The sequence below is a fragment of the Balaenoptera borealis genome, assembly GCF_965194805.1.
Source record: "Balaenoptera borealis genome assembly, chromosome: 20".
Taxonomy (NCBI): Eukaryota; Metazoa; Chordata; class Mammalia; order Artiodactyla; family Balaenopteridae; genus Balaenoptera; species Balaenoptera borealis.
The window spans coordinates 513,850-541,160 of NC_138879.1; the positions used below are offsets into that span (position 1 = coordinate 513,850).

The 27,311-nt window shown below is 52.6% G+C and overlaps 1 protein-coding gene across 3 annotated transcripts in view; it reads right to left on the reverse strand.

The window, feature by feature from the left end:
- The window catches only part of CACNG5 (calcium voltage-gated channel auxiliary subunit gamma 5), a 43,258-nt gene that overhangs the window by 8,291 nt on the left and 7,656 nt on the right, over positions 1–27,311 (reverse strand). The window contains exons 1-2 of one of the 3 annotated variants that reach the window (XM_082370960.1): positions 4,965–5,990; positions 684–4,663 (exon numbers count right to left, since the gene is read on the reverse strand). In XM_082370960.1, coding sequence (XP_082227086.1) covers positions 684–1,194 — 511 coding nt within the window. In that variant the 5' untranslated portion in view covers positions 1,195–4,663; positions 4,965–5,990. Of the gene's footprint in view, positions 1–683; positions 5,991–27,311 lie in introns of those variants that run through there. The other 2 variants (XM_082370962.1, XM_082370961.1) reach the window with 2 other exon arrangements.

The window sequence follows — 27,311 nt, forward strand, 5'->3', positions numbered from 1 at the left end:
CCACAGCACCACAGCACCACAGCACCACAGCCTGCACCACCGTGCAGCGTTGCGGAGACCTGCACCTGCGTTTTCTGCCTGCCATTTCACGGACATAGGAACGGAGAAAGTGCTAAGACTTTCCCACCCTCGTGCTCAGGTCACAAGGGTGGAGCCCTCATGAATGGGATTAGTGCCCTTCTAAAAGACACCCCGCAGAGCTCCCTCTCCCCCTGCCGCCCTATGAGGACACAGGGAGGAGGCGGGAAGAGGGCCCTCACCAGAAGGTGACTGTGCCGGTGCTTCACCTCCCTGCATCTTCCTGCCCTCACTTGTGAGGTGGACGTGATAACAGGGCCTGCCTTGCAGAGTCAAGGGGGAGGCACCGAGACGGAGGACTCAGGGAGCTGAGGCCGCCTCTCTCAGCCGGGGGTGGGTGGTGTGGCGACAGCGGGGCCACGGGCATCTTCCAGGTGGGGAGACCCAGGTCCCGGGGGTGAGAGGACTTGCCCAAGTGGACAGGGAGACTCAGGCCTTGAGTCTGGAGTGGGTCCTGGCCACTGGAGGGAGCGGGCCCAGAGCTCGTGAGCGTCGGCCACGGTGACCAGCCTCCTTCCAGCAGGGGCATTGCTTCCCCAGGGGGGGTGAGGTGGCAGCTGCTCCTCTCTGGGGGCAGGGCTGTCCCCGGCCCTGGGCGCCCTTACCTGCGAGGAAGCAGACCCTCCACAGGCCTGAGTGCAGGGACATCTTGGTCTCGGTGCTCTGGTTCTGGGGCAGGACGACGCCCTCCTCCAGGTACAGCCAGTGGTCCGTGCTGACCGCGACGCCCAGCAGGCCCAGGCCGCACACGGCAAAGACGCTGCTCAGCAGGGTCAGGGCCTTTCTCCTGCAGGCGTCCATCTTCCCGGACAGCCCAGAGGGGCCTGCGGCCGCGATGCCACCAGCAGGGAGTGGACTCTGGCGGCAGGACAGCGGCTGAGCCGGCAGTAGTGGCCACGGCTCCGAGGAGGGGCCCTGGGCGGCAACTGACGTCAACCCAGCCGGGCCGAATGGAGGAATGAAGAGCAGCGGGCCTGCTCCCCGGAAGTCAGGCCGTGGGTGACAGACACGCCACCTCCCTCTCCCCATCAGGAGCGCACAGCTTTCTTGCCAGGCCACTGCGAGGGGTCCCCCTGTCCTCTCTGGGAGTCCCCCCCGCTGGATAACGCCATTCATTCATTCATTCATTCATTCAGCAACCCACTGTACCCAACGTGGAGACAAAAGGATGAATGTGACCCCATCCTTGCCCTTGAAGAGTTCCCTTCTGGAAGACAAAGCGCCCCCACCCCCAAAGCAATGAAAATGCAGCTTGATGGGTCTGTGGGAGAGACCTGCCCAAGGATGTGGGAGCAGGGAGGAGGGATGGAGGCCTGAAGTCTGCCTGGTGGGCTTCTCCGGGTCGAGAAGGGCTCTGAGGCACAAGGACACCTGGCAGGGAGCAGGGGGACCCAGAGGGGACGCGGCAGGGGGCAGAGAGGCTTCCTGGGAAGGTGTCTTCCGCAAGGATTCCAATCAGCTGTAGATCTGGGTGGCCCCGGTAAAGAAGCCACGCCACAGTCCAAGCTCAACGGGCCTCCTGAGCCCACCTCATCAGAAGCCATCTGACTCTTGTCTGCCCAGCACATGGTATTGGCCGGAGCTGGCTCTGAACCAGCCAGAGTGAGGCTAAGCGTCTTCACAAGGTGAGCCATGAGCACACCTACCACACCTGCCCAGCCAGCTCCAGGCTCGGAGACGGAGCTGGGAATAAGTGAGGGGTAAGATGCCGCCCCAAGGAGCCCACAGCCCGGCTCAGGGCTTCTGAACTCTGCCTGGAACCTAGAGCCACCCAGGGAGCATCTAGAAGTCCCGCGTGCCCAGGTGCCACCCTGAGAGATCTTGGGTGCAGCTGGGCTCCTATAGGGGCCGTGGTACCGCTGTGCTCCCTGCGAGGCTAATCGCGGCCCAAGTTGAGAACGACGGCTCTTTGCTACTCAAAGTGTCATCCGTGGACCAGCAGCCTTGGCATCACCTGGGAACTCGTTAGCAATGCAGAGTCTCAGGCCCCTCCAACTTTCTAAATCAGAATCTGCATTTTAACAAGATTCAAGTGAGCTGTGTACCTGCTAAAGTCTGCCAAGCAAACAGGTGACTACAGTCCAACGTAGTAACGGCTGTGGCGGGGAAAGCCCAGGATGTGATGAGAGCCCAGAAGAGGGTCACCCAGTGGGGCTGCTGGAGGTGGGCAGAGCTATTTCTGGAAGAGGGTGGCGTCAGGGGCAACTCAACCGTGTGCGTCTCATCTAAGCCAGTCACGTTTGCCACGTTGCCAGGCTGCCGGCATCTTTCACGGGCCCCTCGCGATGATGCAAAGTCAGAAATTTTGAAACAGGAGATTAATGTTCAGGGAAGAGTCAGCTGCCCCCCGAAGCTCAGGGCCCCCGTGGTGGCCTGGGAGGCTTCCCCAAGGCCTGGTGTCACATCTCAGCCGAAGCACTGGGGGATCCCGGCTCAGCTGCCGAAAGGGGACAGAAGCCACACTCAAGCCTGGAGGCTTGATTCCTCTGTGGAGTCTGTGCTTGCTGTAGGAGGGGAGGGGGGAAGGGGGGGAAAACGGGTGCTCTTTGCAAGAAGGAGGGACATCCTGGCCCGGATTCCACGGCAGGAACCCCGCTCTGACCCCGGGAGGGTTGACTGATCTGCAGACTGAGCCCTGCGCTGGCTTCCTGGAGGCCTGGGAACACTTGGAGGCAAAGGCTCCCGTCCGCCAGGCTGGAGAGCACAGGGGCTTCCTGCACGCTAGTCCCTCCTGCACTGGCTTTGACGGAGAAGGAAAAAGTGAAACGCAGAGCAGCCAGCCCTCCCCCCGCTCCCCGCAAACCCGGCCGCTCCCCAGGCAGTGGGCTGGGAGGTGGAGCGGGCAGCTCAGCCCCGATTTGGTTACAAGTATCTCCCAAAGCACCTCCCGCGTGTGGGCCCCGTGCTCGCTGCCGCAGCAGAAGCCAAGGAATCAGAGGCCCTGTCGGAGCTCACAAGCCGGAAAAATAGGAAACGACAGCAAAACAACTGCGACACGAGGGTGGGCAGGGTCCTAACTGGTGGAACCCGGGGTCCCGAGGAGGACGTGAGGGGTGGCGGGGCAGGCTGCCTGCAGGCCCCTTGGGAACGCCTGCACGGGTTGGTGGATGTGTTGCGGTCACGAAGATTTTTACAGCAGTTTAGTAAGTGCGTTCACTTACACTTGAGGCTCATGAAACCCCAATATCTGCCAGAGGGGACGGAATTGGAACCCCAAGGATGGTGAGTGGGGGTAAGGGGAGGAGAGAGGAATGAGTGAGGAAACCAGCCCTGTGTGACGCGAAGAGCCTTGGGCTGAGAGGCAGGGGCCTGGGCTTCACGCTCAGCCTGTCTTGGAGTAGCCGCGGAAAGTTGGGAAATTAACCTTCCTGAGGCCCCTTCCTCTCCCAGGGAACATCGAGGGAGAGGATAACAATAAAAGCTGAAGTATATTGAGTATTTATCATTGTTAGGCATTCTGCTGAGCACGTTATTTTAATCTTTACAACCATATTACCATCCCCATTTTATACGTAAGCAACCTGAGAATCAGAGAGGTTAAGAGACTTGCCCAAGGTCACTCAGCTAGCGAGTGATGTGCCTACATTTGAATTTATCCTGCCTCATTCTCAAGACCTTTCTAAGTTGAGTTCCATGGAGCAAAACTTCCATGGAATATTCTAGCAAAAAATGCTCTGGTGAAGAAAAACTTGGGAGGCACTGCATCTAGGTCTTGAAGAATCACACTGCACATTCACAGGTTAAAAGCCTGAAAAGTCCGCTTAGCTCCCCTCATCCCACTCTTTTCCAGACTGTTTTGGCCACACAATGGCGTTTTGTTCTGTGAAATCCACTTTGGGGACAATGCTGTCCCCCACGTGAAGAATAACACGACAGAACTGCTGGGGGATTCAGCGCCACAGCAGGTGTGACAGTGCTTCGAACAAGCTAATGCAGGATGCTGGTGTAAGGTGTTCTTATCAAGCACCAATGGGCAAAGCCCCTGCTTCTGCAGGGCAGATGGATCGAGGCTTTCTAAATACAGCAGCTAGTGACCGTTCGGAGCGTAACAGCCAATTTTAATGCTAAGCTTGGCAGACAGAAAAGATTCAGGTCCTGGAGATTTGGAAAGATGAAAATGGAGAGAAGATTGGATCTGAATCTATAAAAGCAAGAAATGAAAGAAGAGGCCCAAGGTGACCCAAACTGCCAATCTCTACAAGAGCAGAGCTTGAGGCCCGGGGCGAGCTTGGGAAAACAGGAAAGTTCCCTTTTCAGAGTAGGTAACACGTTTACCTACTCTGCACGGAGTGAAAAATAACAATCTCATTCATTGCACAGTTGAACGGATGCTTCTATTGTGAAATCACCTTTATTTACCAATAAATGATCTCACTGACTTGAGAACTGAACAGCCCTTTATCATACAGTTTCTCATTAGGACCTCAGGACAAACCCATCAGTGGTATCGGCCCCATTCCATGGCCGGGGAAGCTGAGGGTTAGACATGCTAAGTAGCCTCCAGGACGTCACAGGCATGTGGCCGACTCGGGATTTAAGCCCAGGTCTCACTCCAAAGTCCCCACTGCAGCAATACTGCCCCCTACTGAAGAAATAAACAGGTTCAAGAAGTGCTGGGGGAGAGGCACATGCAAAGTAGCCACTAGGGAATCTGGAAATGGGTGGCACACAATTTTGGGAGACTGTCTTTGTACACAACCAAGGGCTACGTCAGGGCCGTCTCTTGATCCTATTGGGCTTACTACTGGGAGTCACCTGAGTGTATCTTTTCATGGAGATGCACTAACTCAGCATTTCGGAGTCTGAAAACCACCTTGTAGGGCGGGAAGACTAATACTTCCCTCAAAGCACAGATAAGGAAGTCAAGGTCCAGCGGGGAGAGTTACCTGAGGTCACCAGGCAGTGCCGTGGAGGGGCAAGGCTGTGAAGTGAAGATCTTTATGCGGAAGCACAGCGTTTTCCTCTGTGCTGCATGGGAAATTGTAAAGCAGATGATGAAAACCGCCGGTCCCCACGCTGAAAACAACACCATTACTAACACCTGAGTTCACTGCCTTCCAGTCTTTCTTCCTGTGTAACCGCGCACATGTGTGCACATGTTTTTCTACCCAATCTTCGGTTGGTGAGGGCGGGAACAGGAGTCCCCTTGAAGACACTCCAGCCTAGAATGAATTCCCAGCTCCCACCTAATCGGGCCCTGGGCCAAGTCTTTGCTTTCGCACTGTTTCTCCTTCTCCCATGGATCCCATCCGCCCTCTACAACATTCCTTTGATTTTTCTGCAGGAGGGTAGGGAGACCTTTTTTAATAAGTTGCCACCACAAGGGAAGAAAAAAAAGAAGAAAGTTGGATGTGAAAGCACGTGTTTAACATGAACCCAACTGTGAAAAGAAATTCATAGACTGGGAAGAAATAAACCAAAATGTTGACAGTGGACGTTTCCAAGTAATAAGGTTATGTATATTTGATTTTCTCTCTACTTTTCTGGGCTTGACAAAGCTTCTAAAAGAACATGTATTATTCCTACATCTAGAGAAGAAAACTAGGTTAAAGACCAGACTCGACAATTCTCCAATCACTGCCCTCGTAAAGAATACGCAGGGGCCCTCGAACTCCCAGGCGAGAGATGTTGAGATGCAGGTCGTCCTTCGGAGCCTGGGGCTTAGAAAGCACGGAAGCTTTGAGTCTTTTAAGATGATTACCCGGGGACCATTACCTTTAAGCATTAGCTTGTTAATTATCAGGAATTAACGGTCGCTAACTATCCTCCACGACCAGCAATTAGGGAGAAACGTCTCGTGCAGGTTAAAGCACTAACGGCACATTTCCCTGCCCAAGCCAGTGATAAAAGAACGCGCAGGGCTTCCCTGGTGGCGCAGTGGTTGAGAATCTGCCTGCCAGTGCAAGGGACACGGGTTCCAGCCCTGGTCTGGGAAGATCCCACATGCCATGGAGCAACTAGGCCCGTGAGCCACAACTACTGAGCCCGCGTGCCACAACTACTGAGCCTGCACTCTAGAGCCCACGAGCCACAACTCCTGAGCCCACACACCACAACTACCGAAGCCCACGCACCTAGAGCCCATGCTCCATAACAAGAGAAACCACCGCAATGAGAAGCCCACACACCGCAACGAAGAGCAGCCCTCGCTTGCCGCAACTAGAGAGAGCCTGCGCGCAGCAACGAAGACCCAACGCAGCCAAACATAAATAAAAGAAAAGAAAAGTGACCCCAATTCTTTGGCGCTCCTTCCACTGAGAGATGGGGTCTACTCACGTCTCCTCCTCTGAGTCTAGGCAGGTTTGAGACTACTTCCACCAACACATATGCTATGTGTCTTCTGGGTCATAAAACGAGATGCAGTTGCCACTTAGTTCTCCTGGGAGCTCACTGAGGGGAAAGCCAGCCCCCACGTAAGTCGGACACCCCAGAGAACCCCCTGCTTTAGAGCAGGGTTTCTCAACCCCGGCCCTGTGGATATTTGGGTTGGACAATTCTTTGCTGCAGGGAGGCCGTTCAGCAGCTTCCCTGCCTCCGTCCACCAGATGCCAGTAGCACCGCAGCTGCCATCAACCATGTCCCCGGGAGGACAACTGTCCCTGGTTGAGAGAGCTGCTTTGGAGGCCATGCCCAGGTGGTTGGCTGATAGCCCAGCTGGGCTCCTAGCTGACAGCCAGCATCGGCTGCCAGCCACGCGACTGAGCCATCCATCCTGGACGTCCAGCCAGGTGAGCCTTGGGATGCCTGCGCCCTCAGACAACACCTGACGGCGTCTGCATGAGAAGCTCCAAGCAGGACCTGCCCAACTTCCTGACCCAAGTTATCATGAATGAAATAAGGTAGTTGTTGTTTTATACCATTATGTTTGAGGTGATCTGACAGGCAGCAGAAGTTATCAAAACAACTTCATTACTGATTTATTAGCGTCTTCTCACTGCTTAAGTACGACATGAATCCCAGGTGTGACTGACCAGAATGTGACTTAGCAATGGGGCCCGAGCATCACAGCTGAATCCCCGGCATCTTTAGCCGTGTCAGGGAGCGAACGGCACGTGGCTTTGCGACCAGGCGGCTCTGAGTTGGATGCTGGTTCTCCCTTGTCCCGTCCTGGGCACGTCACACGGTCACACTGAACCTCAGTCTCCTCATCTGTAACGCAGGGGTAGCTCTGTAAGCGCTACTGCGAGGATTTATGAACGTGCAATCGAATAAGGCTGGACCCCCTCATGCTACCTGAGTACAGTCAGAAAGTGACACCGGTTGACACCCAAGGAGCGGCGAACAACAGGGCGGATTTAATAGGGTAAATCTGTCCCTGAAAAGGGGCGAAATGGTCCAGACTTTCTCATATCCACCCAGCTCTCCAACCTCCCTCTCATCATGGCGTTTGGTCCCTGCAGAATTTTCCTCACTCCACCCCCCACCTCCCGCCAAATTTCAGCCCCTCTGTCTCCTTTCTTATCTCCATATCAACTAAGGCTTTGGGATTGGAGAGGTTTTAGGTTTCTCTCATTTGGAGAGCAACACCGTTCTGCATAGTGATGTAAAGGGTGTCTTGGCGGTAGGCACAGTGCCATCTCTGTAGACACAGATAATAAATATAATATCATCAAACGTGTACCAAGTGCTTATTAAGTGTCGCACACAACAGAGGCTCAGCATCAGAAGGGAGCGTGGCACCTGAAGCCTGGAGACCCCTAGGTGTCATTATGTCCCAATGTGGGAGACCCGCCCCCCCGCTGACCCTTCAGTTAGAGACACTGCCCTCCGCCACGCGGTGAGGGAGCTGCTGGCCGGAGCTGACGAGGGACCCGTTTTCCATGCTGGCCCCACTGAGCTCTCTCTGCCGCACTGCTGATGCCCTCTGGAGCACGTGAGCAGCGCCAGGCAAAGATTCATGGTCCTTTGACAAAGCAAGGCCCAAGGAGTCTTGCATTTCAAGCTCTGTCTGCCCCAAGACTAAGCTCACAGCCACAGCAAACCCGTCTGCCAGGAGTCCAGGCTACACAGCTGAGGGTGCAGACCTGGGTCCAAACCTCCTGGAGGGAAGGTCGGTGTGTAATCAAACTCCTCTCACCCTCGGTTTGGCAGGAGGTTACCGACAGACAGTTTCCATAGGGGGCCCAGGGGCGTCATGACCACCCACCAAAGGTCACTGCTCTTGCAGAAAAAGAAGCTCAGCTGGAGAGACTGTGGCCAACACTTTATTGCGGGTCCAGCAAAATGCTCTCTACAGGATCCACAGTGTTTCCCCAACGGCGTGGCCGCAGACACCAAGTCAAGCGGGAACACACCTAACGACGGAGCGCTAATCAGGCAGTTATAATGGTATCTGTATCTTTGATATTATGTTCTTTGCAGAATTCTTCTATGCAAATTAGAATTTTTCCATGCATTACAAATGTGACCATACTGCACACACCATAGTATAGCCTGATTTTATTTTACTTAAAAGTCGTCAGTATTTCCTACATTATTTTTAGTAGCTACAGAATATATATCCTCTGACTTGGATGTACCAAAACTGATTTAACCACTTCCCTACTGTAGAACAGCTAGGTTGTTTCCAAAATTTTCCCTGTTGTAAACAATGACGGATAAACATCCTTAGAGCTAAGTATCTGCGGACATCTGCAAGTATTTTCTCCGAATCAATTCCTACAAGTGGAATTTCTGGGTTTAAGGATATGGAATATTTTAGCATTCTGAGAAGTATTGTCAAGATTTGTTTGAAAGATTTCAAAGGCATTTTACCCCTGCTACTTAAGGTACAACGTAGGTTTGCCTGTATGGACACAGAGAACTCCAAACTGTTCCAGGTCGAAAGAGTCCCTCCCCATCTCTGCTGAGAATAAAGGAAGCTTTGGAACCTGGGCTCTGCTCAGCCCTGAGGGCTATGCTTGCTGCATCAACAGGGTTTTCAAGACAAAGGCTTCTATACTATGAATGATGCTCCAGGAAATGCAGGACCTCCTAAGTAAAGCAAAACAACTTACATCAGTGTCTTGAGACTTTTTGAGGTGACCCATCGTCATCACCTGTGAAAGACTATAGACACACACATGCCCAGATCAAGATCAGCTGAAAAACCCGTTAGGGAAAACGCAAGTGTTGAGATAAATGGCCGAACACAAAAATGACCTATAAAAAATCAACAGCTATAATACAGTGGCCAGTTGGAAAATATAATGCTCAGGGGGAAAAAAATCTAGGTAGCAACAAAACAGCAAACTCTTGGGGAATAAACTTAACAAATTATGTGCTAGTGCTATATAAAGAAAACCTTAAAACTACTGATGAACATAAAACAAGACTGATAAATAAAATAATACATCCTGTTTTTTGGATAGGAAGACAATGCCATAAAAATGTCAACTCTCCCTAAATTAATTGATGAATTCAATGCAATGAGTTCTCTCTAGAAGATGATTCTGGGGTCAGTTTACAGGAAGCAACATTTGAGGATAGTGAGGAAAATTCCTTTAAAAATAGAGATGGGTAAGTGGGAACTACCAAATATTTATGCATGTTACAGAGTGACAATGATTAAAACAGTTTGATGCAGATGAAAAAAATAAGCCAGTCCATGGAACTGAAAAGGGAGGGTGGACTTCCATTTCTGGCTACAATGCACAAGCTTGTGTGATTCCAACCCTCCTACTGAAAATAATTAGAACAGCTGAATAAAATGTAAAATACTGGTTTGAAGACATTGCAGAGAAATCAAGGAAACCAAGGTTTCAGGGGTCAAGACCTGAAGACAAAGGAAGTGCATGGATATAAGCTTGATATTTTGTACAACTTTTCCATCTATATTCCAAAACTGTAAGCAGAGCCGCCGTAAGACCTGGAGTAATTAGGTGATGGAGAGCTGGATTCACGACTCCTAAGGAGCTCACCGCGCTGATGGTGAAACCGTTCCGTGAGCAGAAGACCGGGAGAGATTTGTGAAGAGGAATGTGAGAAGGGGCTACTGAACGCCCCTAGTTGTCAAACACACCTTGTCCCACAGAGGGCGGGAAACCCCTCCCCTAAACCTCCAGTTTGGTGAGCAAGGGTCCAGTGCACGCTGGGAGCCCAGTGGCCTGGAGTGTGACTCTGGCCCGGAAAGTCTAAAAGAAGAGAGATGTTGGCTTCTTGCTCGGGTGATGGAGAGTTGGCGGCTCTTTGCCAACCTGAACTGCCCAAGTTTGCGGGGCTGGGATGTAGGAGCCTGCTAGTGACCGGGGGCGGGCCGGAGGGTGCTGGCACGGAGGGACGCAGGTCCTTCAGGATGGCTGCCGGGGTGGGTGGGGGGTGAAGGAGGCTCGGCGGAGAGAAGCTGGGGGAGAACCGTCGGATCCCCATGAGTGTGAGGAAGGAACCACGGAAGAGCGCAAAACCCACCCGAAGGGAGCTACAAGTTAGAAGGCGTTAGGGGCGGAGGGGTCTATGAAGAGCCCAAGGAAAGGGCCATGGGAGAAAGACCCAGCCTTGAAGACCCCCGAGCCCAGAAAGCCCGGGCCATCTCACGACCAGCCCGGCCAAGCAGGGGCGCGTCTACCTCTCCCACCTCCCCCTCCCTCTCTCCAAAGCTGCAGCCTGAGGCGGGAGGGCAGCGGCGGGGACCAGCCGCACCCTCTGGAGGCGCCGCCGGGCCTCCCGCCACAGCAGAGCTGAGCCAGCGGTGGGCAGCTGCTGCCATTTTGCATCACGTCGGAGGGCTGGGCTGTCGTTTGGGACTGGACCGTCCAGTCACTGCCGGGGAGCTTGGTGTCACTGAGAGACCCGAAGAGCCACGGAGGCTGCCCAAGGGCCCGTCTCAGGCCAAGGGAAGGGCCAGCCCCACTGACGCAGCACGGAGGGGACGGACGGCAGCTGCACGATCACATGCCGCAGGTATATGCGTTCAGGGGGCTTGAGGTTAAAAACCAGGAACTCCCATTTTCGGGCAATGCTTTGAGGAGGAAAGAATAAGGGATAAATGCCCCATTCTGCCCACTCCTTGAGAGCCTGTTTCTCCGTCCTGAGCCAGCACCTGCCGTGGCGGAGATGAGAACAAGATAAGGCCCTCCGTGTGCGGGGACTTTGCAGGCTGAGGTCCGGCCTTCCAAGCAGCGGGAAGAGAAGAGGACCTGGCTGGGTGGTCCAGAGGGAGCGTCGAGCCTGCGCTGGCGCGGGGACCAGCAGAGGTGGGGGCTTGGGGGCCGCTGTCCTCCTTGAAGGCCCGGCTCTGGGTCAGGGCGTCTCCGGCCCCCGTGGCTCTTCCCCTTGGCCCATCCGCTGGATCCCACCCCCAACCCCGGGGCCTGGGGCGGGACCAGGGCTCCATTTCCTCTCTTCGTTTTTCCTAGCCACCCCCTCTCCCGCGGCTCCATGAATCAAACGATTTGAGATTCAACTCCCGGCTGGAGAGACACCCACTTTGGCGAGCTCTCTGAGGGTTTCATTAGATGATTCACCACGGAGTTCCCCGAGTGGTTCCCTCATCCGGAGAATGGGATTGCAGCAACGCTCCCTCGTGGGCTGGCTCTGGGGACTAGGGAGCTGACATAGGTAAAGACTGGAGGTGCTGGATAAGGGAGCTGGGCCCGGCTTAGGGGCTGGCAGATGACGGGGACCATCATTTCTATCTCACGTGCCTGCCTGACGAACGCGTGCCGGGCACGAACAGGCGTGCGAAGCTCAGAGACCGTAAGCGTCAGAGCAGGACAAACGGCGACCACGACGGTCAGGACAGCTGCCGTCCACTGCGCACCCACACCTCCTCCGACACCTTCCTCGCCAAGTCGCGCTATTAGTCTCAGGCTGCAGCCGCGGTGATCGCCCAGCTCCTGAGTGACAGAGGCGAGATTCAAACCTAGGTGTGTCCAAGCGCAGACCCCGCTTCTCCCCCGTCAGCGATGGACACCAGCCTCTCGTCCATTTAAAAAGTTCTGCACCCTCCTTCAACCACGCGGAGGTGGGTTCCCGAGCAACCTTGTCTGAGCCTGGGAGCCTCTGTCCTTCTGGCCTGTGACTTCCTCACTCGCAGCCCCGCCACCAGCCACGAGCCACAGACACACCCTTCCCTGGGCCCCAAGTCACACACCGGCTGTGTGGCACGTCAGGGACCTTGGGAGCAGAGGAGACGCACCAGCCCACTAGCAGACGTCTGGCCAGCCCCAAGCCCCGACTTCCACCCCGACAGAAACAGATTTTTATCTCACAGCGTCTGTGGAAACCAAAATCGCCTTTAGAAAAGGCAGGGAGACTTGCATACTTCCTTCTTCCATTAGATCCCGCTGAAACAGAGTGGCAACGGGGGTTGAAGACTACATAATTCAGTGGCACGATGTCTTCATTGATGGCAATCAGAAGCCCGCCCGCGTGGCCGTCTCTACCTGCTCACGCAGCTACCGGTGCCATAAAAGCCAGCGAGAAATGAAAAACAATTTTGTACCCTGTGTCTTAATATGTGTAGACAGGAAAAATGTTCAGACTTGATCTAATTCTGGTGACACGGGCCATCCATCAGATTCAGACGGAAAGAGCCTGCAGGGAGAGCTGACCCAGGGTTTTCTCCTTCCTCAGCACCACCTAACGGACACTCTGCCTCCCCAGTTCCCGCAGGCTGATGGTTACTGGGCCAGGACTCTGTACCAGACACTGTTCATAGCAGCTACACGTAATTCACAACCACCCTCGCGCTGGGCACTGTTATTAAAACGGGGATGTTTAATACGAGTAACTTGTGCATACGGTTATGAGGAGTCAATGAGGCAACACACGTAACCAGGTTAAAACGGGGACTCCGCCTGGCGCAGCGCGAGCGCACAGAGTTCACCCTAACCGGGGTCGTCATCCCCGCTTCACAGATGAGGGGGGTGGCGGCCAAGCCATTCGCCCAAGTTCACCCAGCTAGGGACGGAGGGAGCCGGGATCTGAGCCCCCAGTCTGGCCCCATTCTCTGCCAGCCCAAACCACCCCTCCCTCGCCTCTCAGCCTGGTTCTCGTGAGCTGCAGAGGGGCATCTCCAGACTGCTGAGCTCACCACCTGGGAAACTCTCTCTGCCGGGCAGTGCAGATTCCTCGCTGTCAACGTGCCCAGGCTCTTGCCTACGATAAGAGGGCTGAGCGTTTCAGGTCCTTTTCTCCTTGGCCTTTGTACCACTCAGGTGGACGGACAAACCAGATATTTTCTGTATAAAACAGTGATTATGGAGGAGGGGAAGGAGGCAGCTGAGTGTCCCTGCTGGACGCTGCAGGTTATTCTTGGCTACACCCAGCCCCCTCCATGCTTAGAACCAGTGTCTAGCGAGACACTGCTTTTTCTGCTGATGCTTCCTTCTGGGAGAAGGGAGAAAGGAGGGGGTGGGCGGAGAGCGGGGAGGAAAAGCAGTCTGGCTTCGGAGAAGCTACCCGGCCGCACTGGGCGGCCAGCTCGGAGCCCCCCCAGCAGGCACGCCTCTCCGGAGAGCAGTGCTGCGGCGGGAGGACCCTGGCGGGACAGTCGACGTGGCCCGGCTGGGCGACACAGCACCGGGGTGCGCCTCTGGCAACACCCGCTGCTGGTACGGCTTCCCTGTCCCCAGCACAATGTACGATACCTCAGGATATGATAGTGAGGATGCCAGTGGTCCAAGCCGCCCCGCCCTCCTTCCCCCCGCGGCCCTGCCCTCCCCCACGCAGCCCAGCCTGGCCGCCTTGAGCCCCGGGCACGGGGTCGTGCAAAGAGCCGGACGGATTGCTGCAGGTCCAGGAGGGGCCCCCACGAGCCCAGCGTCCCAGGCCCCCCAGTGCTAGCGCGGAAGGAAAGCGCAGCCACTTGGGGGCGAGCGCCTTGGACCAGACGGGCAAGGAGAGAAAAGCGCAGAAGAGGCTGACGTGTTTCTCTGAGGAGCTCGTTCTCAGCACGAGGCTTCCTGTTTCCCTCTCCACCCCCGGGACTTAAGGCGAAACACTGTCTAGGACGCCCCAAGGCCCCAGCGGCCTGCCCCGGAGCACCCCTCCCGTGAGCGGGAGGCCCAGGCACACACAGGCGGCCAGGGCCAAGGCCCGCTGGCTTTCTCGGTCCCGGAAGGTGGCCGGTGGCCCCTGCAGGATCGGCGCTGAGCCCACAAGTCTGGGCTCCAGACACACCTCGTGACTCTCAAGAGAGGAAGTCGAGGTGCCGACCGTGCTTCTGAAGAGACTTCAGTATTTCCTGACGGCACGACGGAACCGAAGGCCTGGGGAGGGACCTCAGGGCCCCCAGGAGAGGGCTGGTGACACGGTGGAGAGGCGAGGTTTGCTGTTCTGCACGCTTCCCGGCCGGCAACCCCACCTCACGGGCCCCAGGGCCGCGGGGCCCGGAGGAGCCTGGAAAACGAGCACAAAGCAGGCCCAGCGCGCCCCGCGGCCTGATGCCTCATTTCGTCACCCGCTGAGGCCGCGTGGACACCCAGCGGGGCCCTGGGCCGGGTGGTCTGCCTTCCGACCCCCGGCCACTGGCTCAGCCCCTGAGAGTCCCACCGACGACGCAGGAAGGGGTGTTTCTTTCCCGAGTGGCTGTGAGGGCTCCATCACACAGAGTAGGTCACGGGCTCTTGGCAATGCTCATCTCCATTCCTTGACCCAGAAAGGAGGCAAGACTGGCCCCCGAGGCGGCTGACCCCAGGGCGGGAGCACCAGGGGAGGGAGCTTGTGTGCATCTCACTTTAAAACCAGCCTCACAACTGAACAAGGCAGAGACCGGGGTGGGACTCTGCAGGGTCGGAAGCACAGAAACCTCCAGAACTGCTAAGAGAGGAAAGTGCCTGCTCTCCAAGAGGTCAGGGCAGGACCTGAGATGGCGATGGGGAAGGGGTCCCCAGGGCCTCTCCCAGATTCCCAGGGCACGTCAGGACCCGACGGGACACAGCCCCAGGCCTCCATGCCAGCAGGCCTACCCGTCAGTGTCACCCGGGGAGTTTTAAAGAAATCCCAATGATGCTGGTTTGCTTCCAAGACCAATGACTGCCAGCCCTCTGTTGGGGCTGAAGGAGTGGGGGGCGATGAGGCATCAGTATTCTTTAAAAATCCCAAGTGATTCTAATGTGTAACCAAGGTTGAGAGCCACTCGCTAACTGGGGGACCCTCCCGAGCCTGGAGATGCACAGACCCCACGCTCACGGTTTGATTCATTCACTCTGGACCAGGGCCGAGCCATCCAACGTGGCAGCCGCTAGCCACATGTGTGTCTCGAGCACCTGAAACGTGCGTGGCAGGTCCAAGTCGAGATGTTAGTACAAACACACACTGGATTCCTAAGACTTAGCATGAGGAAAGAACGCAAAATATCTCATTAATGATTTGTAAAAACACTGGTTCCGTGGCGAAATGGTATATTGTGCTAAAAAATACATTAGTTTTACCTATGTCTTTATACTTTTTTAATGTTTCCTTAGAGAATTTTAAATTACATTATGTGGCTCACATTATATTTCTATTGGACAGTGCGTGTCTAGAGACTACCTAATTCAAACTGTATTTTCTATAGTTCTGTTTGTAACTTTGTTACCTCTGCTTTTTTCATAATAATTTTCCTTAAACTGCACCTCGTGGTTCCATTTATGTAACATTCTTGAAATGACAAAAATAAAGAAATGGAAAAGCAACACGCGGGAACCTTGCGGGGTGGAACGTCCTGCATCTCGACTGCATTCCTGTCAATACCCTGGCTGTGCTACAATTCTGCAACATGTTACTATCGGGGGAAACTGGGTGAAGGGTACATGGGCACTCTCTGTATGATCTCTTACAACTGCATATGAATCTACAACTTATCTAAAAACTACAAGTTTAATTAGAAAAAAACAGTCTCACCTCTGAAACAGTATCTTTCATACTCTGCGCGAGAGTACTAACTGGTTTATCCTTCTGGAAAGCAATCTGGCAACATGCACTGAGCATTAAGCATTTCACTTCTCTTGGTCCCAACAAGTCTACTTCTGGGAACTGCCGCTAAGGAAACAGACAAAAATACACAAATATGTTGTCTGTACTAGCAAAATGCTAAAAACCACCAAAATGGTTTTCTGAAAGGAAGGCGTTATTTATATGAACTATGGTTTATCCACTCAATCTACCACTACGTAGTCATTGTTGTGAAATGTTAAATGAAAAAAAAGTGAGACACAAAATATCAGTGGTTTGCTGATTTGTTAAAAAAAAAAAAATCTGTTAACGTGGGATGATGAAAGCAAAAATATATGTAGTGGCTGTTTTGATCACAAGATTATGGGTGAATTTGTCTTTTAAAAAAAATTTATTTATTTTTATTTTTGGCTGCGTTGGGTCTTTGTTGCTGCGCACGGGCTTTCTCTAGTTGTGGCGAGCAGGGCTACTCTTCGTGGCGGTGGGTGGGCTTCTCATTGCAGTGGCTTCTCTTGTTGCAAAGCATGAGCTCTAGGCGCGCGGGCTTCAGTAGTTGTGGCACACGGGCTCAGTAGTTGTGGCTCGTGGGCTCTAGAGTGCAGGCTCAATAGTTGTGGCACACAGGCTTAGCTGCTCTGAGGCATGTGGGATCTTCCCGGACCAGGGCTCGAACCCATGTCCCCTGCATTGGCAGGCGGATTCTTAACCACTGCGCCACCAGGGAAGCCCAAATTTGTCTTTCTACTTTATTGTCCCTTTTCCCTGATTTTGTTGAATAAATGGCACCACATTTTCCCTTAAATGACATAATGATCTTTTCCCTTTTTAAATTAGCGGTCTTCCTGCCGCTAAGGGACAATGCCCCACCAGGGAAGGAGGCGCGCGGCTGACTGCCCCCTGCTGGCTGACCGTGCGCTGCAGCCTGCAGCACTGAGAAGTGGAAACACAGCTGGGACAGACGACCAATTATGGGCAGATTCAGGGCCCCACTCCTGCCTCAAAGCCTCTCAGAGAATCATGGCCTGTTAAGAGGATAGAAAGAAGAGTCTGAAACTTCATAGCTTCTGCGAACTCCGGCAAGATACTTAAGCTTTCTCAGCCTCATTCAGTAAAGATATAAAATGGTGACAACAATATAATGCCTGTAAGTGGGGTGACTGAGAAATGAAATGGTGCAGGAGCACAGTGACCTAGGCGATGGGTTTTATTTGGCTACCTAATGCCGAATTCTTTTCCAAAGCAGTTGTACCAAGTTACACTCCCACCTGCAGTGTGTAAGAGCTCTCATAGCTTCGTATTCTCAGCAACATTTGGTATTGTCAGATTTCTTAATTTTTATCAGTCCCAGTGGGAATAAAATGGTATCTCATTGTCAAATTAACTCACATTTCCATGATGACTAATGATATGCAGTATCTTTTCATGTCTAGTCACAGTCTTGTTCCCATTTCTATGAAACGTCTGTTCGTGTCTCTTTCCCATTTATTTTTCTATTGAGTTCTTCATCTTTTTCCTTATTAATTTACAGGAGCTCTTGAAAGAGTCTGGATATTGATCCTTTGTCATATTTATATGCTAAGACATTTTCTCACAGTCTGAAGCTTTTCTTTTCATTTTCTTTATGGTATCTTCTGAGAGGTCCTTAAATATATTCAAACATACTATTATTCATTTTTGTATGATGATCTTGCATTTAGCAGCTGTGCTGAACAAAAATTCTCCTGGATTTTCTATAAAATGAATGATCATATAGTTTGTGAATATTAACAGTTTTGTAGTTTTTCATTCCAATTCTTATAGTTCCCACTTCTTTTTCTTATCTTGGTGTACTGTCAAGTAACTCTAGGACATAGAAGGGATGGTAGAGACCTACTCAACTGATTTGAAAGAGAATGATTCTAACATTCTACCATCAAGTCAGATATTGTTGACAGTATACCTTAGGATAAAGAAGTCCTCTTCTGTTGCTAGTTTTCTACAAGGTTGTTTTTTTTTTTTTTTTACAATCATACTGACTTTTATTATCTTTTCTACATGTTTGACGTTTATTTTCCTCCTTTAATCTGTTGAGATAAATTACATGAATAGATTTCCTAATGTTAAACTATTCTTGCATTATTAGTGTAAATCTTGCTTTTGTTGTGATATATATGTATGTATATATATACGTGTGTGTATAACACATTTATATATAATATAGTTTAACATTATATTTATAACATTTGTATGTATATTCATAAATGAAATTGACCTATACTTTTCCCCCAAAGTCCTGTTTAGTTTTGTCATCAAGGTTATATTAGAAATACAATGAGAAACCATTACACAGATGCTAGAATGGCTAAAATCAAAAAGAGAGACAATACTAAGTGTTGACAAAGATCTGGAGCAACTGGAGCTCTCATGCATTGCTGGTGGGAATGCAAAATGGCGCCATTACTTTAGAAGTTCTTATAAAGTTAAACATGTCTTTGCCACACAACCTGGCAATTCCACTCCTAGGTGGGACTACTAGAGAAATGAAAACTATGGTCATGTAAAGGCTTTCATTTGAATATTCATAGAAGACTTATTCATAATAGCCCCAAACTAGAACCAACCCACTGTCCATAACTGGTAAATGGATGAACAAACCATGGTATATCCATATAATAGCAATAAAAAGGAATAAATTACTGATACATATGACACGGATGAATCTCAAAATGCATTATAAGCTAAAGAGTCCCGACACAAAAAACTACGTATTGTATGATTCCCTTTACATGAAATTGTAGAAAAGGTAAAACTATAGGAACAAAAAGCAGATTGGTGATGGTAGCTCCTTGGTTATTTTAAACACATTGGACTTGCTTTACAGACTTTTTTGCATGGTTCTATGATCAAGTTCAAGTTCTACAGTTGACATGCTGATGTCCCCATTTGCTGTCTGTGCTAACTCGCCTCAAGGTAACCCACATCCTCGAGTGGTTTGTAGTTTCTATTGTGAGCTCATCTTCGGCAGGGCTTTTTTCCCTGTGGGAATCCTATGCACTCTGGGTCCTGGACAAGCCCTGGAAAGCAGTTTTGAATTTGATTCCGCTGGGTGAGTCAGGGGTTCTATCAGCCCAGGACCTATTTTTACATTAAATTTTAGTTCAGGATTTCTCCCCTTTGGGGGTGTTGTAAATTTAGACTTTGTACCTATGGGTAGCTCAGTCTTTGCCCTTAGGCTTCTTGAAGGAAACATTTCCCTCCCCCCCCACCTAGAGCATCTTAACAGAGTTAATGTCCTGGCAGCTTTCTTGCACTGGAGGTTAGCAGCCTGCCCATGGAGAGGTCCCAGGGACAACCTCTGGCCTTGTCAGCGCCCAATGTCACATCTCCCTGTTCCTGGGTGGGCGTTAAGATTCTAGACTTGAGTTCCTATGACCATATCTGGGTCCAATATCCCCAGTCCTCCTCGGTGTCAGTTTACATGCTCAAGACTCTGAGTGTGAGTTCCTTGAAGACTTCTGTCTTTCTTATGAGTCAACTATGTATTTAAAAATCTGCCTAAGTGCTGGTGATTGGATGGGTATGTGTTAGCTGGGCTAGCTCTGTTGCCAAAACTGGAAGTCTCTAATTCGGAACCTGCTTTTCATCCCTCTCGCTCTCCTGGGGTTGGGGGGGGCGGTTACCAGAAGTTCTAACATGCCCACCCAGCATTATGGAGCCAGCGAGAGGAGGAAAGACTGTTTCTTTCTACTTTTCTGAATTTCCCAACGTGTGGTAACAAGCACAAATTATTTTTCCAATTGGAATGTGTATGTGTGCGTGTAAACTTTCATTTAAAAGTTAGCGAAGGATGACCTATATATAAAGAAAAAATACATTTTAAACCAGAGCAACTTCCTGGCAGAGGGGGGCTGGCAGTGACTCCCCACCCCCGTCCCCAAAGACAGCCTTCCCGGCTCCTTCCTGGGGCATAATCCAGCCTGCCTCAGGCTTTTGCAATGTTCTATTTTTGTTTTCATTATTTAACTGTGTCCCAAATACACGCCCAAGTGGAGTGCTTGGTTCCAGAGCTTAATGGTCAGCTGACCTCCATCTGCAAACGCCCAAGTCATACTGAGCGCGGCAGGCCATCAACGGGGCCCTGGGGCATCTTCCCGAGGTCAATTTCAGTCCAAGGCTGAAGACCATGGAGGGGCTGGGGCTGCCCAGGGGAGACCCAGGAGGGGGTGAAGCAGGTGGCACACGCCAGGAAGGGGACGGTGCTGGGGACAGAGCACGCAGACGCGTGGGCAGCGTCCGCCTGCAGCTTGCCTTCGGGAGCTACGTGGCTTGTAGGGCTGGAGGCCGGCTGTCCATCACCTTGTTCTCGCACCCCTCCTGGCTTGCTTAGGATTCGCAGCTCAGCTCCTGGCCCGACTGGCTAGGAGCCGCACTGAGAACCACCTTTTGGAGGACTAAGGGGTTTGAATTCTTCTTCCTCATCTCCTTTCTTAATTATTTAATTGCTAGACCTTTCTGGTGATCTCAACGGTATCTTCCAACCATCCAACCCCACAAAGGTTACACACTCGGGAGCCTGGAACACAACGGGGTGTGACGTTGACCCCCCAGCATTAAAGATGTTTCACTAAATGCTTTCATACAAGGCTGGGACCTCATGAGCTCCCTCCGTCAAGCGGAGGAAGACGCCGTTACGGATGGCGTGATCCATTCTGCAAGTGAGAAAACAGGCTGCGAGAGGTGTCCTGCCCAGGGAGGCTGCGTCAGGACATGAACTTGCGTCTTCTGGGGCACAGGCCTCTGTCTGTGTTCACCCTGTTCTCCCCACAAAGACACAGGATGCTCTTCCCAGGCAGACCCAGAACAGAGCCCCCGACTCCCCAGTGCAAGCTCCAGGATGCGGGGTCAGGGGGCACGCTGAGCTGATCCAGGCTGGGTCGGCCCCTCCCTGGGGTAGGCGTGGCCCTGAGGCTGCTCTCCCGCTGCCCCCCGCCCTGGACGCCCTGGACCGGCCTCAGCCCCCTCCGCGGCCCTGCCCGCGTCCAGTGCGCTGCCCTGGGGCCCTCAGATGATGAGTGGTCCTCGCCCTCCCCACAACAGCACATTCATCAGGAGGCAGACAGACGTTCCAATCTGGAGGGGAGGGAGAGGAAGGGGAGGAAATCAATAACCAGGAATGATGTCTCTATATTGTGCCTCCCATGCTTTATTTCCCTCGGCAAAGGCAGGACGCGAAAAAAATGCTGGCGGCAGTTTGATACTAATTGATCTTGACGTCGGGTGAACCCAGGGGTGCTCCCTTAATGGCCAGCCATCGCCGGCTGGCACTCGGGTTGAAATGGGCTCTCAGTCAACACGCACGGGCCACCCGCGTATCTGAGTTGGACATCCTGGCTTCTCTCTGCTCACAGCGCCGGGGCTGGTCAGCAGGGTCTGAACGCAAGTCGCCAGCTGGCTGGGCTCATCGGGGAAAGGGCCGAGAAAACAGAAGCAGGGTCTCCCAAACCCATCTTTCCTGCAGACATGAAAATGCCTGCCGTGGGCTCAAACACCTTCACAGCTGAGCTGAAATCCAAGTGGTACGAACAGCATTGTCAGCCAGTAACACTTTAGTCTGAATCGGTACAGCCTTGTCCTCAATGGGGACAGTCACAGGGTCTAAGGAGCGCAGGAGGTGATCCACGCAGAGGGCCCAGCCCACACCTGGCCCTGTCGTGAGCTGCTCTTAAAGCCAAGCTCTGGCCTTGGCCCTCTGGCGCCCAACTTGTCTGGCATCAACTGTTTTGCCAACTGTGTGCTCTCACCTGGACCTTTCAGCTGACCCCACAGGCCTTCCACCTTCTCATCTGGGGATCTGAGAGAATACTTCTTGGTACAGGTGCTAAGATGATGAAATACAGTAGTGTAGGTAGGGCTGGGACAGCTCCTAGCCCATGCCAGCTGCCCCCCTGAAGCCTCTGGAAGATTCCCGTGGGGGGCTGGCTGAGGAGAGGGCATCGGAGTGCTTGGAGGTCCGGAGCAATGTGCCGTAGGAAGGTTTCAGGGAGGCAGCTGAAGGTGCAGAAGGCAGAGTGGGTACCACGTGCCTACGACGGCTCTCAGAGCTGGCGCTCAGAGGGGGGTGCCAGGCCCAGCCTCTACCCTCACCAAATCGAGTCCAGTGCTACTAAGCCCACAGCCTGGGGCCCTTTTCTTTGCATCCTCGGGGGCAATCACTGCCCCCAGAGCAAAGGAAGCAGGAGAGGTGGAAGGACCTTCCTGCTGCAAGTTCACAGCCCGGGCTTTGTCCCAAAAAGTTACAAAAGCCAAGCATTCCTCACTCACATTTGCTCTGGGTCCAAATCCCAGCTCTATCACTAACAGTTGTGTGACCTTGGGCAAGTCACTTCACCTCTCTGGACCTTAGTTTCTGCATCTCTAAAGGGAGGATAAAAATGGAACCCTCTTGACGGAGCCGTGTGAAGATTGCGGAAGGTGTAGTCACTCACCTAGCGCTGTGCCCAGCACCCAGGAGCCCCTCCAGCTGGGTTTGCTCCCATTATAATTACATCCTGGTTCTTTTTTTTTTTTTTTAACTTTTATTGGAGTATAGTTGATTTACAATGTTGTGTTCGTTTCAAGTGTACAGAAAAGTGAATCTGTTACACATACACATATAGCCTCTCTTTTTTATATTCTTTTCCCATATCGGCCATTACAGAGTACTGAGTAGAGTTCCCTGTGCTGTACAACAGGTTCTTACTAGTTATCTATTTTATATACAGTAGTGTGTATATGTCAATCCCAATCTTCCAATTTATCCCTCCCCCGCTTACCCCCTGGTAACCGTAAGTTTGTTTTCTACATCTGTAACTAATTCTGTTTTGTAGATAAGTTCATTTGTACCCTTTTTTTAGAGTCCACATATAAGCGATATCATAGGATATTTGTCTTTCTCTGTCTGATTTACTTCACTCAGTATGACGATCTCTAGCTCCATCCATGGATAGAGCTAGAGCAAGTGGCATGATTTTGTTCTTTTGTTATGACTGAGTAGTATTCCACTGTATATATGTATGTACCACATCTTCTTTATCCATTCCTCTGTTGATGGACATTCAGGTTGCTTCCACGTCTTGGCTATCGTAAACAGTGCTGCCATGAACATTGGGGTGCATGTATCTTTTCGAATTATGGTTTTCTCTGGATATATGCCCAGGAGTGAGATTGCTGGATTATACGGTAGCTCTATTTTTAGTTTTTTAAGGAACCTCCATTACATCGTGGTTCTACCAACACACACCTGTGTGGGGCTGGGGGGGATTGGGGGGGTGGCACAAGAACTCCTTCTGCAGATTTTTGCATCTGAAGGTGAGTAGGATTCCTGCCACAAATGCTCTAGACTGTTGAAGCCCAAAAAGGGGCTCCAGCCGCCCCCTTAACTCCTATGGCTGCAAGGGCTTCGCTTGAAACAAGGGCCCCAGATCTTGACCTGGGGTTAGACAACCAGCAGACCTGGCAAGTGGAAGGAAGGAGAGTGGGGTTGGGTGCCAGGATCCCTCCTGCCCCAAATCAGCAGGTCCCTTCGAGCAGCTGGAACAGGTGACCAAGGCAAGGAGGGAGGGCGGGAAAGAAGCTGATGTTTGTGGATTTCTGCCTTGACCAGCAGTGTCCCAGGTGTTTCTCTACACAACAACCCTCGTCCCCCAGTGATTCTGTGAGCACCGCCCTGATGTCCCCCACTCACAGGCGTGGGAACCAAGGCTCAGAGAGGACACAGAGCTGGCCTGAGGTCACACAGACAGTGACCAGTGGGGGTGGCCTCTGGGCCCAGCTTCTGAGATCACAAAGCTGCTGGTGGCCCCAAATTACCACCCAGACAGGAGTCGTGTCCAGGGGGCTCAGGCCGTGGGGTCCAGGTTGTCAGGGTTAAGATCTAGGAGAGGGACTTCCCTGGTGGTCCAGTGGTTAAGACTCCGCGCTTCCACTGCAGGCATAGGTTCGATCCCTGGTTGGGGAACTAAGATCCTGCCAAAAAAAGATCTAGAAGAAAGGTCAAGATCACTGCTACAGGGCACTGCAAGGCCAGAGGCGGTCTCAGAGTGGAGCTGGAGTTCAAGGTGGGTGGGGAGAGCGATTAGGCTGTCCTGATGCAGAAGGTTAAAAAAAAAAAGACCTTTTCCATGCACAGAGCAATCCCACCCGCCTTCTCCAGGAGACAATATCCTCTCCATGAAACAGGTGGGGGCCCTCCTGACCACATCACTCACAGCCCATCCCCTGAGCTCCATCAAAAACACGCCTCGTGCCCTGGAAGGATGAAGCTGGCCTCGGTGCTGTGCATCCACCAGCCCCAGAGCACGTGCCACTCTCCTGCAGAGCAAGGTGAGGCTGGCCGAGGCATCTTGGGCCTCTGGGATGAAGAGGTGAAGTGAAGGTCACCCATCAGGGAGCAACCACCTATTTTGAGACCAAGTGAGATTTACACCAGAAGTCACCTGCCTCCCAGGGCAACGGCTGGGGGTGGGTGGGCGGGGGTGTCTGGATATATCACCCCCAGGGAAGGCACTGCCGGAAAGCACGCCAACACGTACTGCCCATGAGTGCCAGGACGGTGCTCCCAGCACCATGCTCAGTGGGGCCTCTGTTCGGAAGGCAAAGCCGTGCTGAGCCGGGTACAGAGTCAGGACCCAGAAACACAGTGACGCTCCTGTGAGCCTGAAGCCCCCGACCTTGGCTCCACGCGAGCACTGGAAGAGAAGAGGCTGGCGGTCAGGAGTGCAGAGCCCCGGAGCTCGAGCTCTGGTTCTGTCACCAAGCAGCTGTGTGGCCTTGGACAAGCTGCTTCGCTGTCTGAGCCCCTGTGTGATCCTAAAATATGGGTAGCCAGAGTTCGAAAGGTTTTTGAGAAAATAAGTTTTGGAGACAATGTGGGGAAATCGGAACCCTCATACATTGCTGGTGGGAATGTAAAATGGTGCAGCCGCTGTGGAAAAGAGTTTGGTAATACCTCAATAAGTGAGACAGAGAATTACCATATGTCCCAGCAATTCTATTCCTAGGGGTACACCTCAAAGAACTGAAAACATATACTTGTACATGAATGTTCATAGCAGCATTATTCATAATAGCCAAAAGGTGGAAATGACACAAATGTCCATCAACTGATGAATGGATAAACAAAATGCAGTATATCCACACGATGGAATATTATTCAACCGTAGAAAGGAAACAAGCCCTGATCCATGCTATGACATGGATGAACCTTAAAAATATAATGCTAAGTGAAAGAAGCCAGACACAAAATACCACATATTGTGGGAATCCATTTATATGAAATGTCCCAAGTAGTTAAACACACAGAAACAGAAAGCAGGTAAGTGGTTGCCAGGGCCTTAGGTAGGAGAGAGTGGGAGTGACTTACTGGGTGGGTTTCCTTTTGGGGGGATGGAAACGTTCTGGAACTAGATAGTGGTGATGGTTGTTCAACATTTGAAAGTACTAAACGCCACTGAATTCTGTATTTTAAGATGGTTAAAATGGTAGATTTTTTTGTTATGTGTATTTTACCACAATAAAACCCCCTACAGATTGCATCTATTTATATCAAAGACTATGATTCACCACAATGTAAGGAGCGTATACCAAAAGCATGTGCACATGAGCAATTATGGGGGGGGGATGTTGCCGGGGGGGATTAGAGGAGACCCCAGGGACAGAACTCCAGGACTTGCCTTTATGTCTGGTAACTGACCCGGAGAGGGGCCGTGATCAGCACCAGCAAAACAGGCTCCGTGGGGCAAGGCAGACCTGTGAAGGGCAGAGGAAACACTGGACACTGATTGCAGAGACCAGTGTGAGCGAATGCCGTTCAACAGCAGGTAGGACGCACCCTGGGGAGCCCCTGGTTTACGGGGCAGGTGAAAAGCAGAAGATACTGGCGGTGCCGGGGGCAAGTCAGCTGATGGAGGAGATGCTGCAGAAGCACAAACTCGGCCTGTAACTGGGGGACATCTGGGGGGAGGGGACACCCGAGCTGAGTCCATTACATCACCTGGTTCCCGTCTGGAGAAGAGTTTTGGTTTTAAATGAAGGGAAGAAGGGAATTTTGGAAGAGTCAGACCCCGAGCCCAGCGACTTGTTTACATTTTCCCTGTACAAATTCCAAGGGTCTCAGAAAGCATGTCGGGTTCCTCGGGCTCAAACCCTCCTCCACCATTTATGCACTCTGTGACTCTGGACAAGTTACCTGACCTCTCTGTGCCTCAGCTCTTCACCTATAAAATATGGTTAATAACAATAACCTCATTGCGTTGCTTGGCAGATAAGGCGGGTGGCGCACGCAGCCCGGGAGACCCAGGCTCGGACACACCGTAAGAGCTACTGTCACGTATCCACTCCCTTTATGCTTGACTGTGGCTTTGGGGCCAGGGTCACCGACAAGGTCGCCTATAAGGTCCCACTGGCTTCCTTCTTTCCCAGCCCCAGACTTCAGCAGAATCTCTTTCAGGCGTCACCAAGAGGGTGGTGGGCTCCGAGTCCACAGGGCCAGGAAGACAAAGCAAGTGACCCCCACATGTGGAGCACCGTGGGCTGCTGCCCGACGTCGGCACGATGTCTGTCGTCTCCATTTAATTTTATCACTGCGCCACCCAATGTGGAACCGCTCTCCCCTTCGTGTTAGAATTAAGGAAGCTGGGCTCCAAGAAGTAAGATAACTGGCCCAAGGTTACACGGGGCGGTCGAGCTCCCAGCCCCCACTGCCCACTCTGGGGGATGAGGTGGTGAAGAGCCTGGAGTCGCAGCTCCCGCCGGCGCTGACCCGCCGAGCCCGACGCCCGGTCTGCAAAACAGACGTGACCGTAAGGTGCATCTCCTACGGATCAGGTGGCGCGAGGCTCATGCAAGACCTCGCGCTGATAAGCGCCCAGGCGACATCAATTCCATTGTTACCTGTACTACAATCGAGGGGGCGGCTCCTCGTAGCGGGAAGACGGCCCAGGGACCTGCGCCCCCCAGGGGCCTATCCCGCTGCCCGGCTCATCCTCTCAGGACCCCAGAGGGTGCGGGTGCCCCCTCCCAGGCCTCGGCTCTCTCACCGGGTCAGGATCTCCCCTCCTGCCAAGCTGCAGAGAGCAGAGCGCCTGCAGCTCTGCTGGAAACCCTGCTGGGCGAGCAATTCGACACTGGCTTATTCCAGGGGTCCCGGCTTCCCCACTACTCAGGGCCAGGCTGGCTGCGGGCTCCTGCCCAGGCGAGAGCGGCCCCTCCCGGCGACCTCTGCCCCCAGGGCCTCGGTGTCCACCCTCGGGCACCCGTCGGGGCCCTGGCGCACTGTCTCCCTCCGAGAAGGGCTCCCGGAAGCCCCGACTCTGGAGCAGGAAGGCCTTCGGCAGCATCCCGGCTGGGCTGGGGTCCAGGCA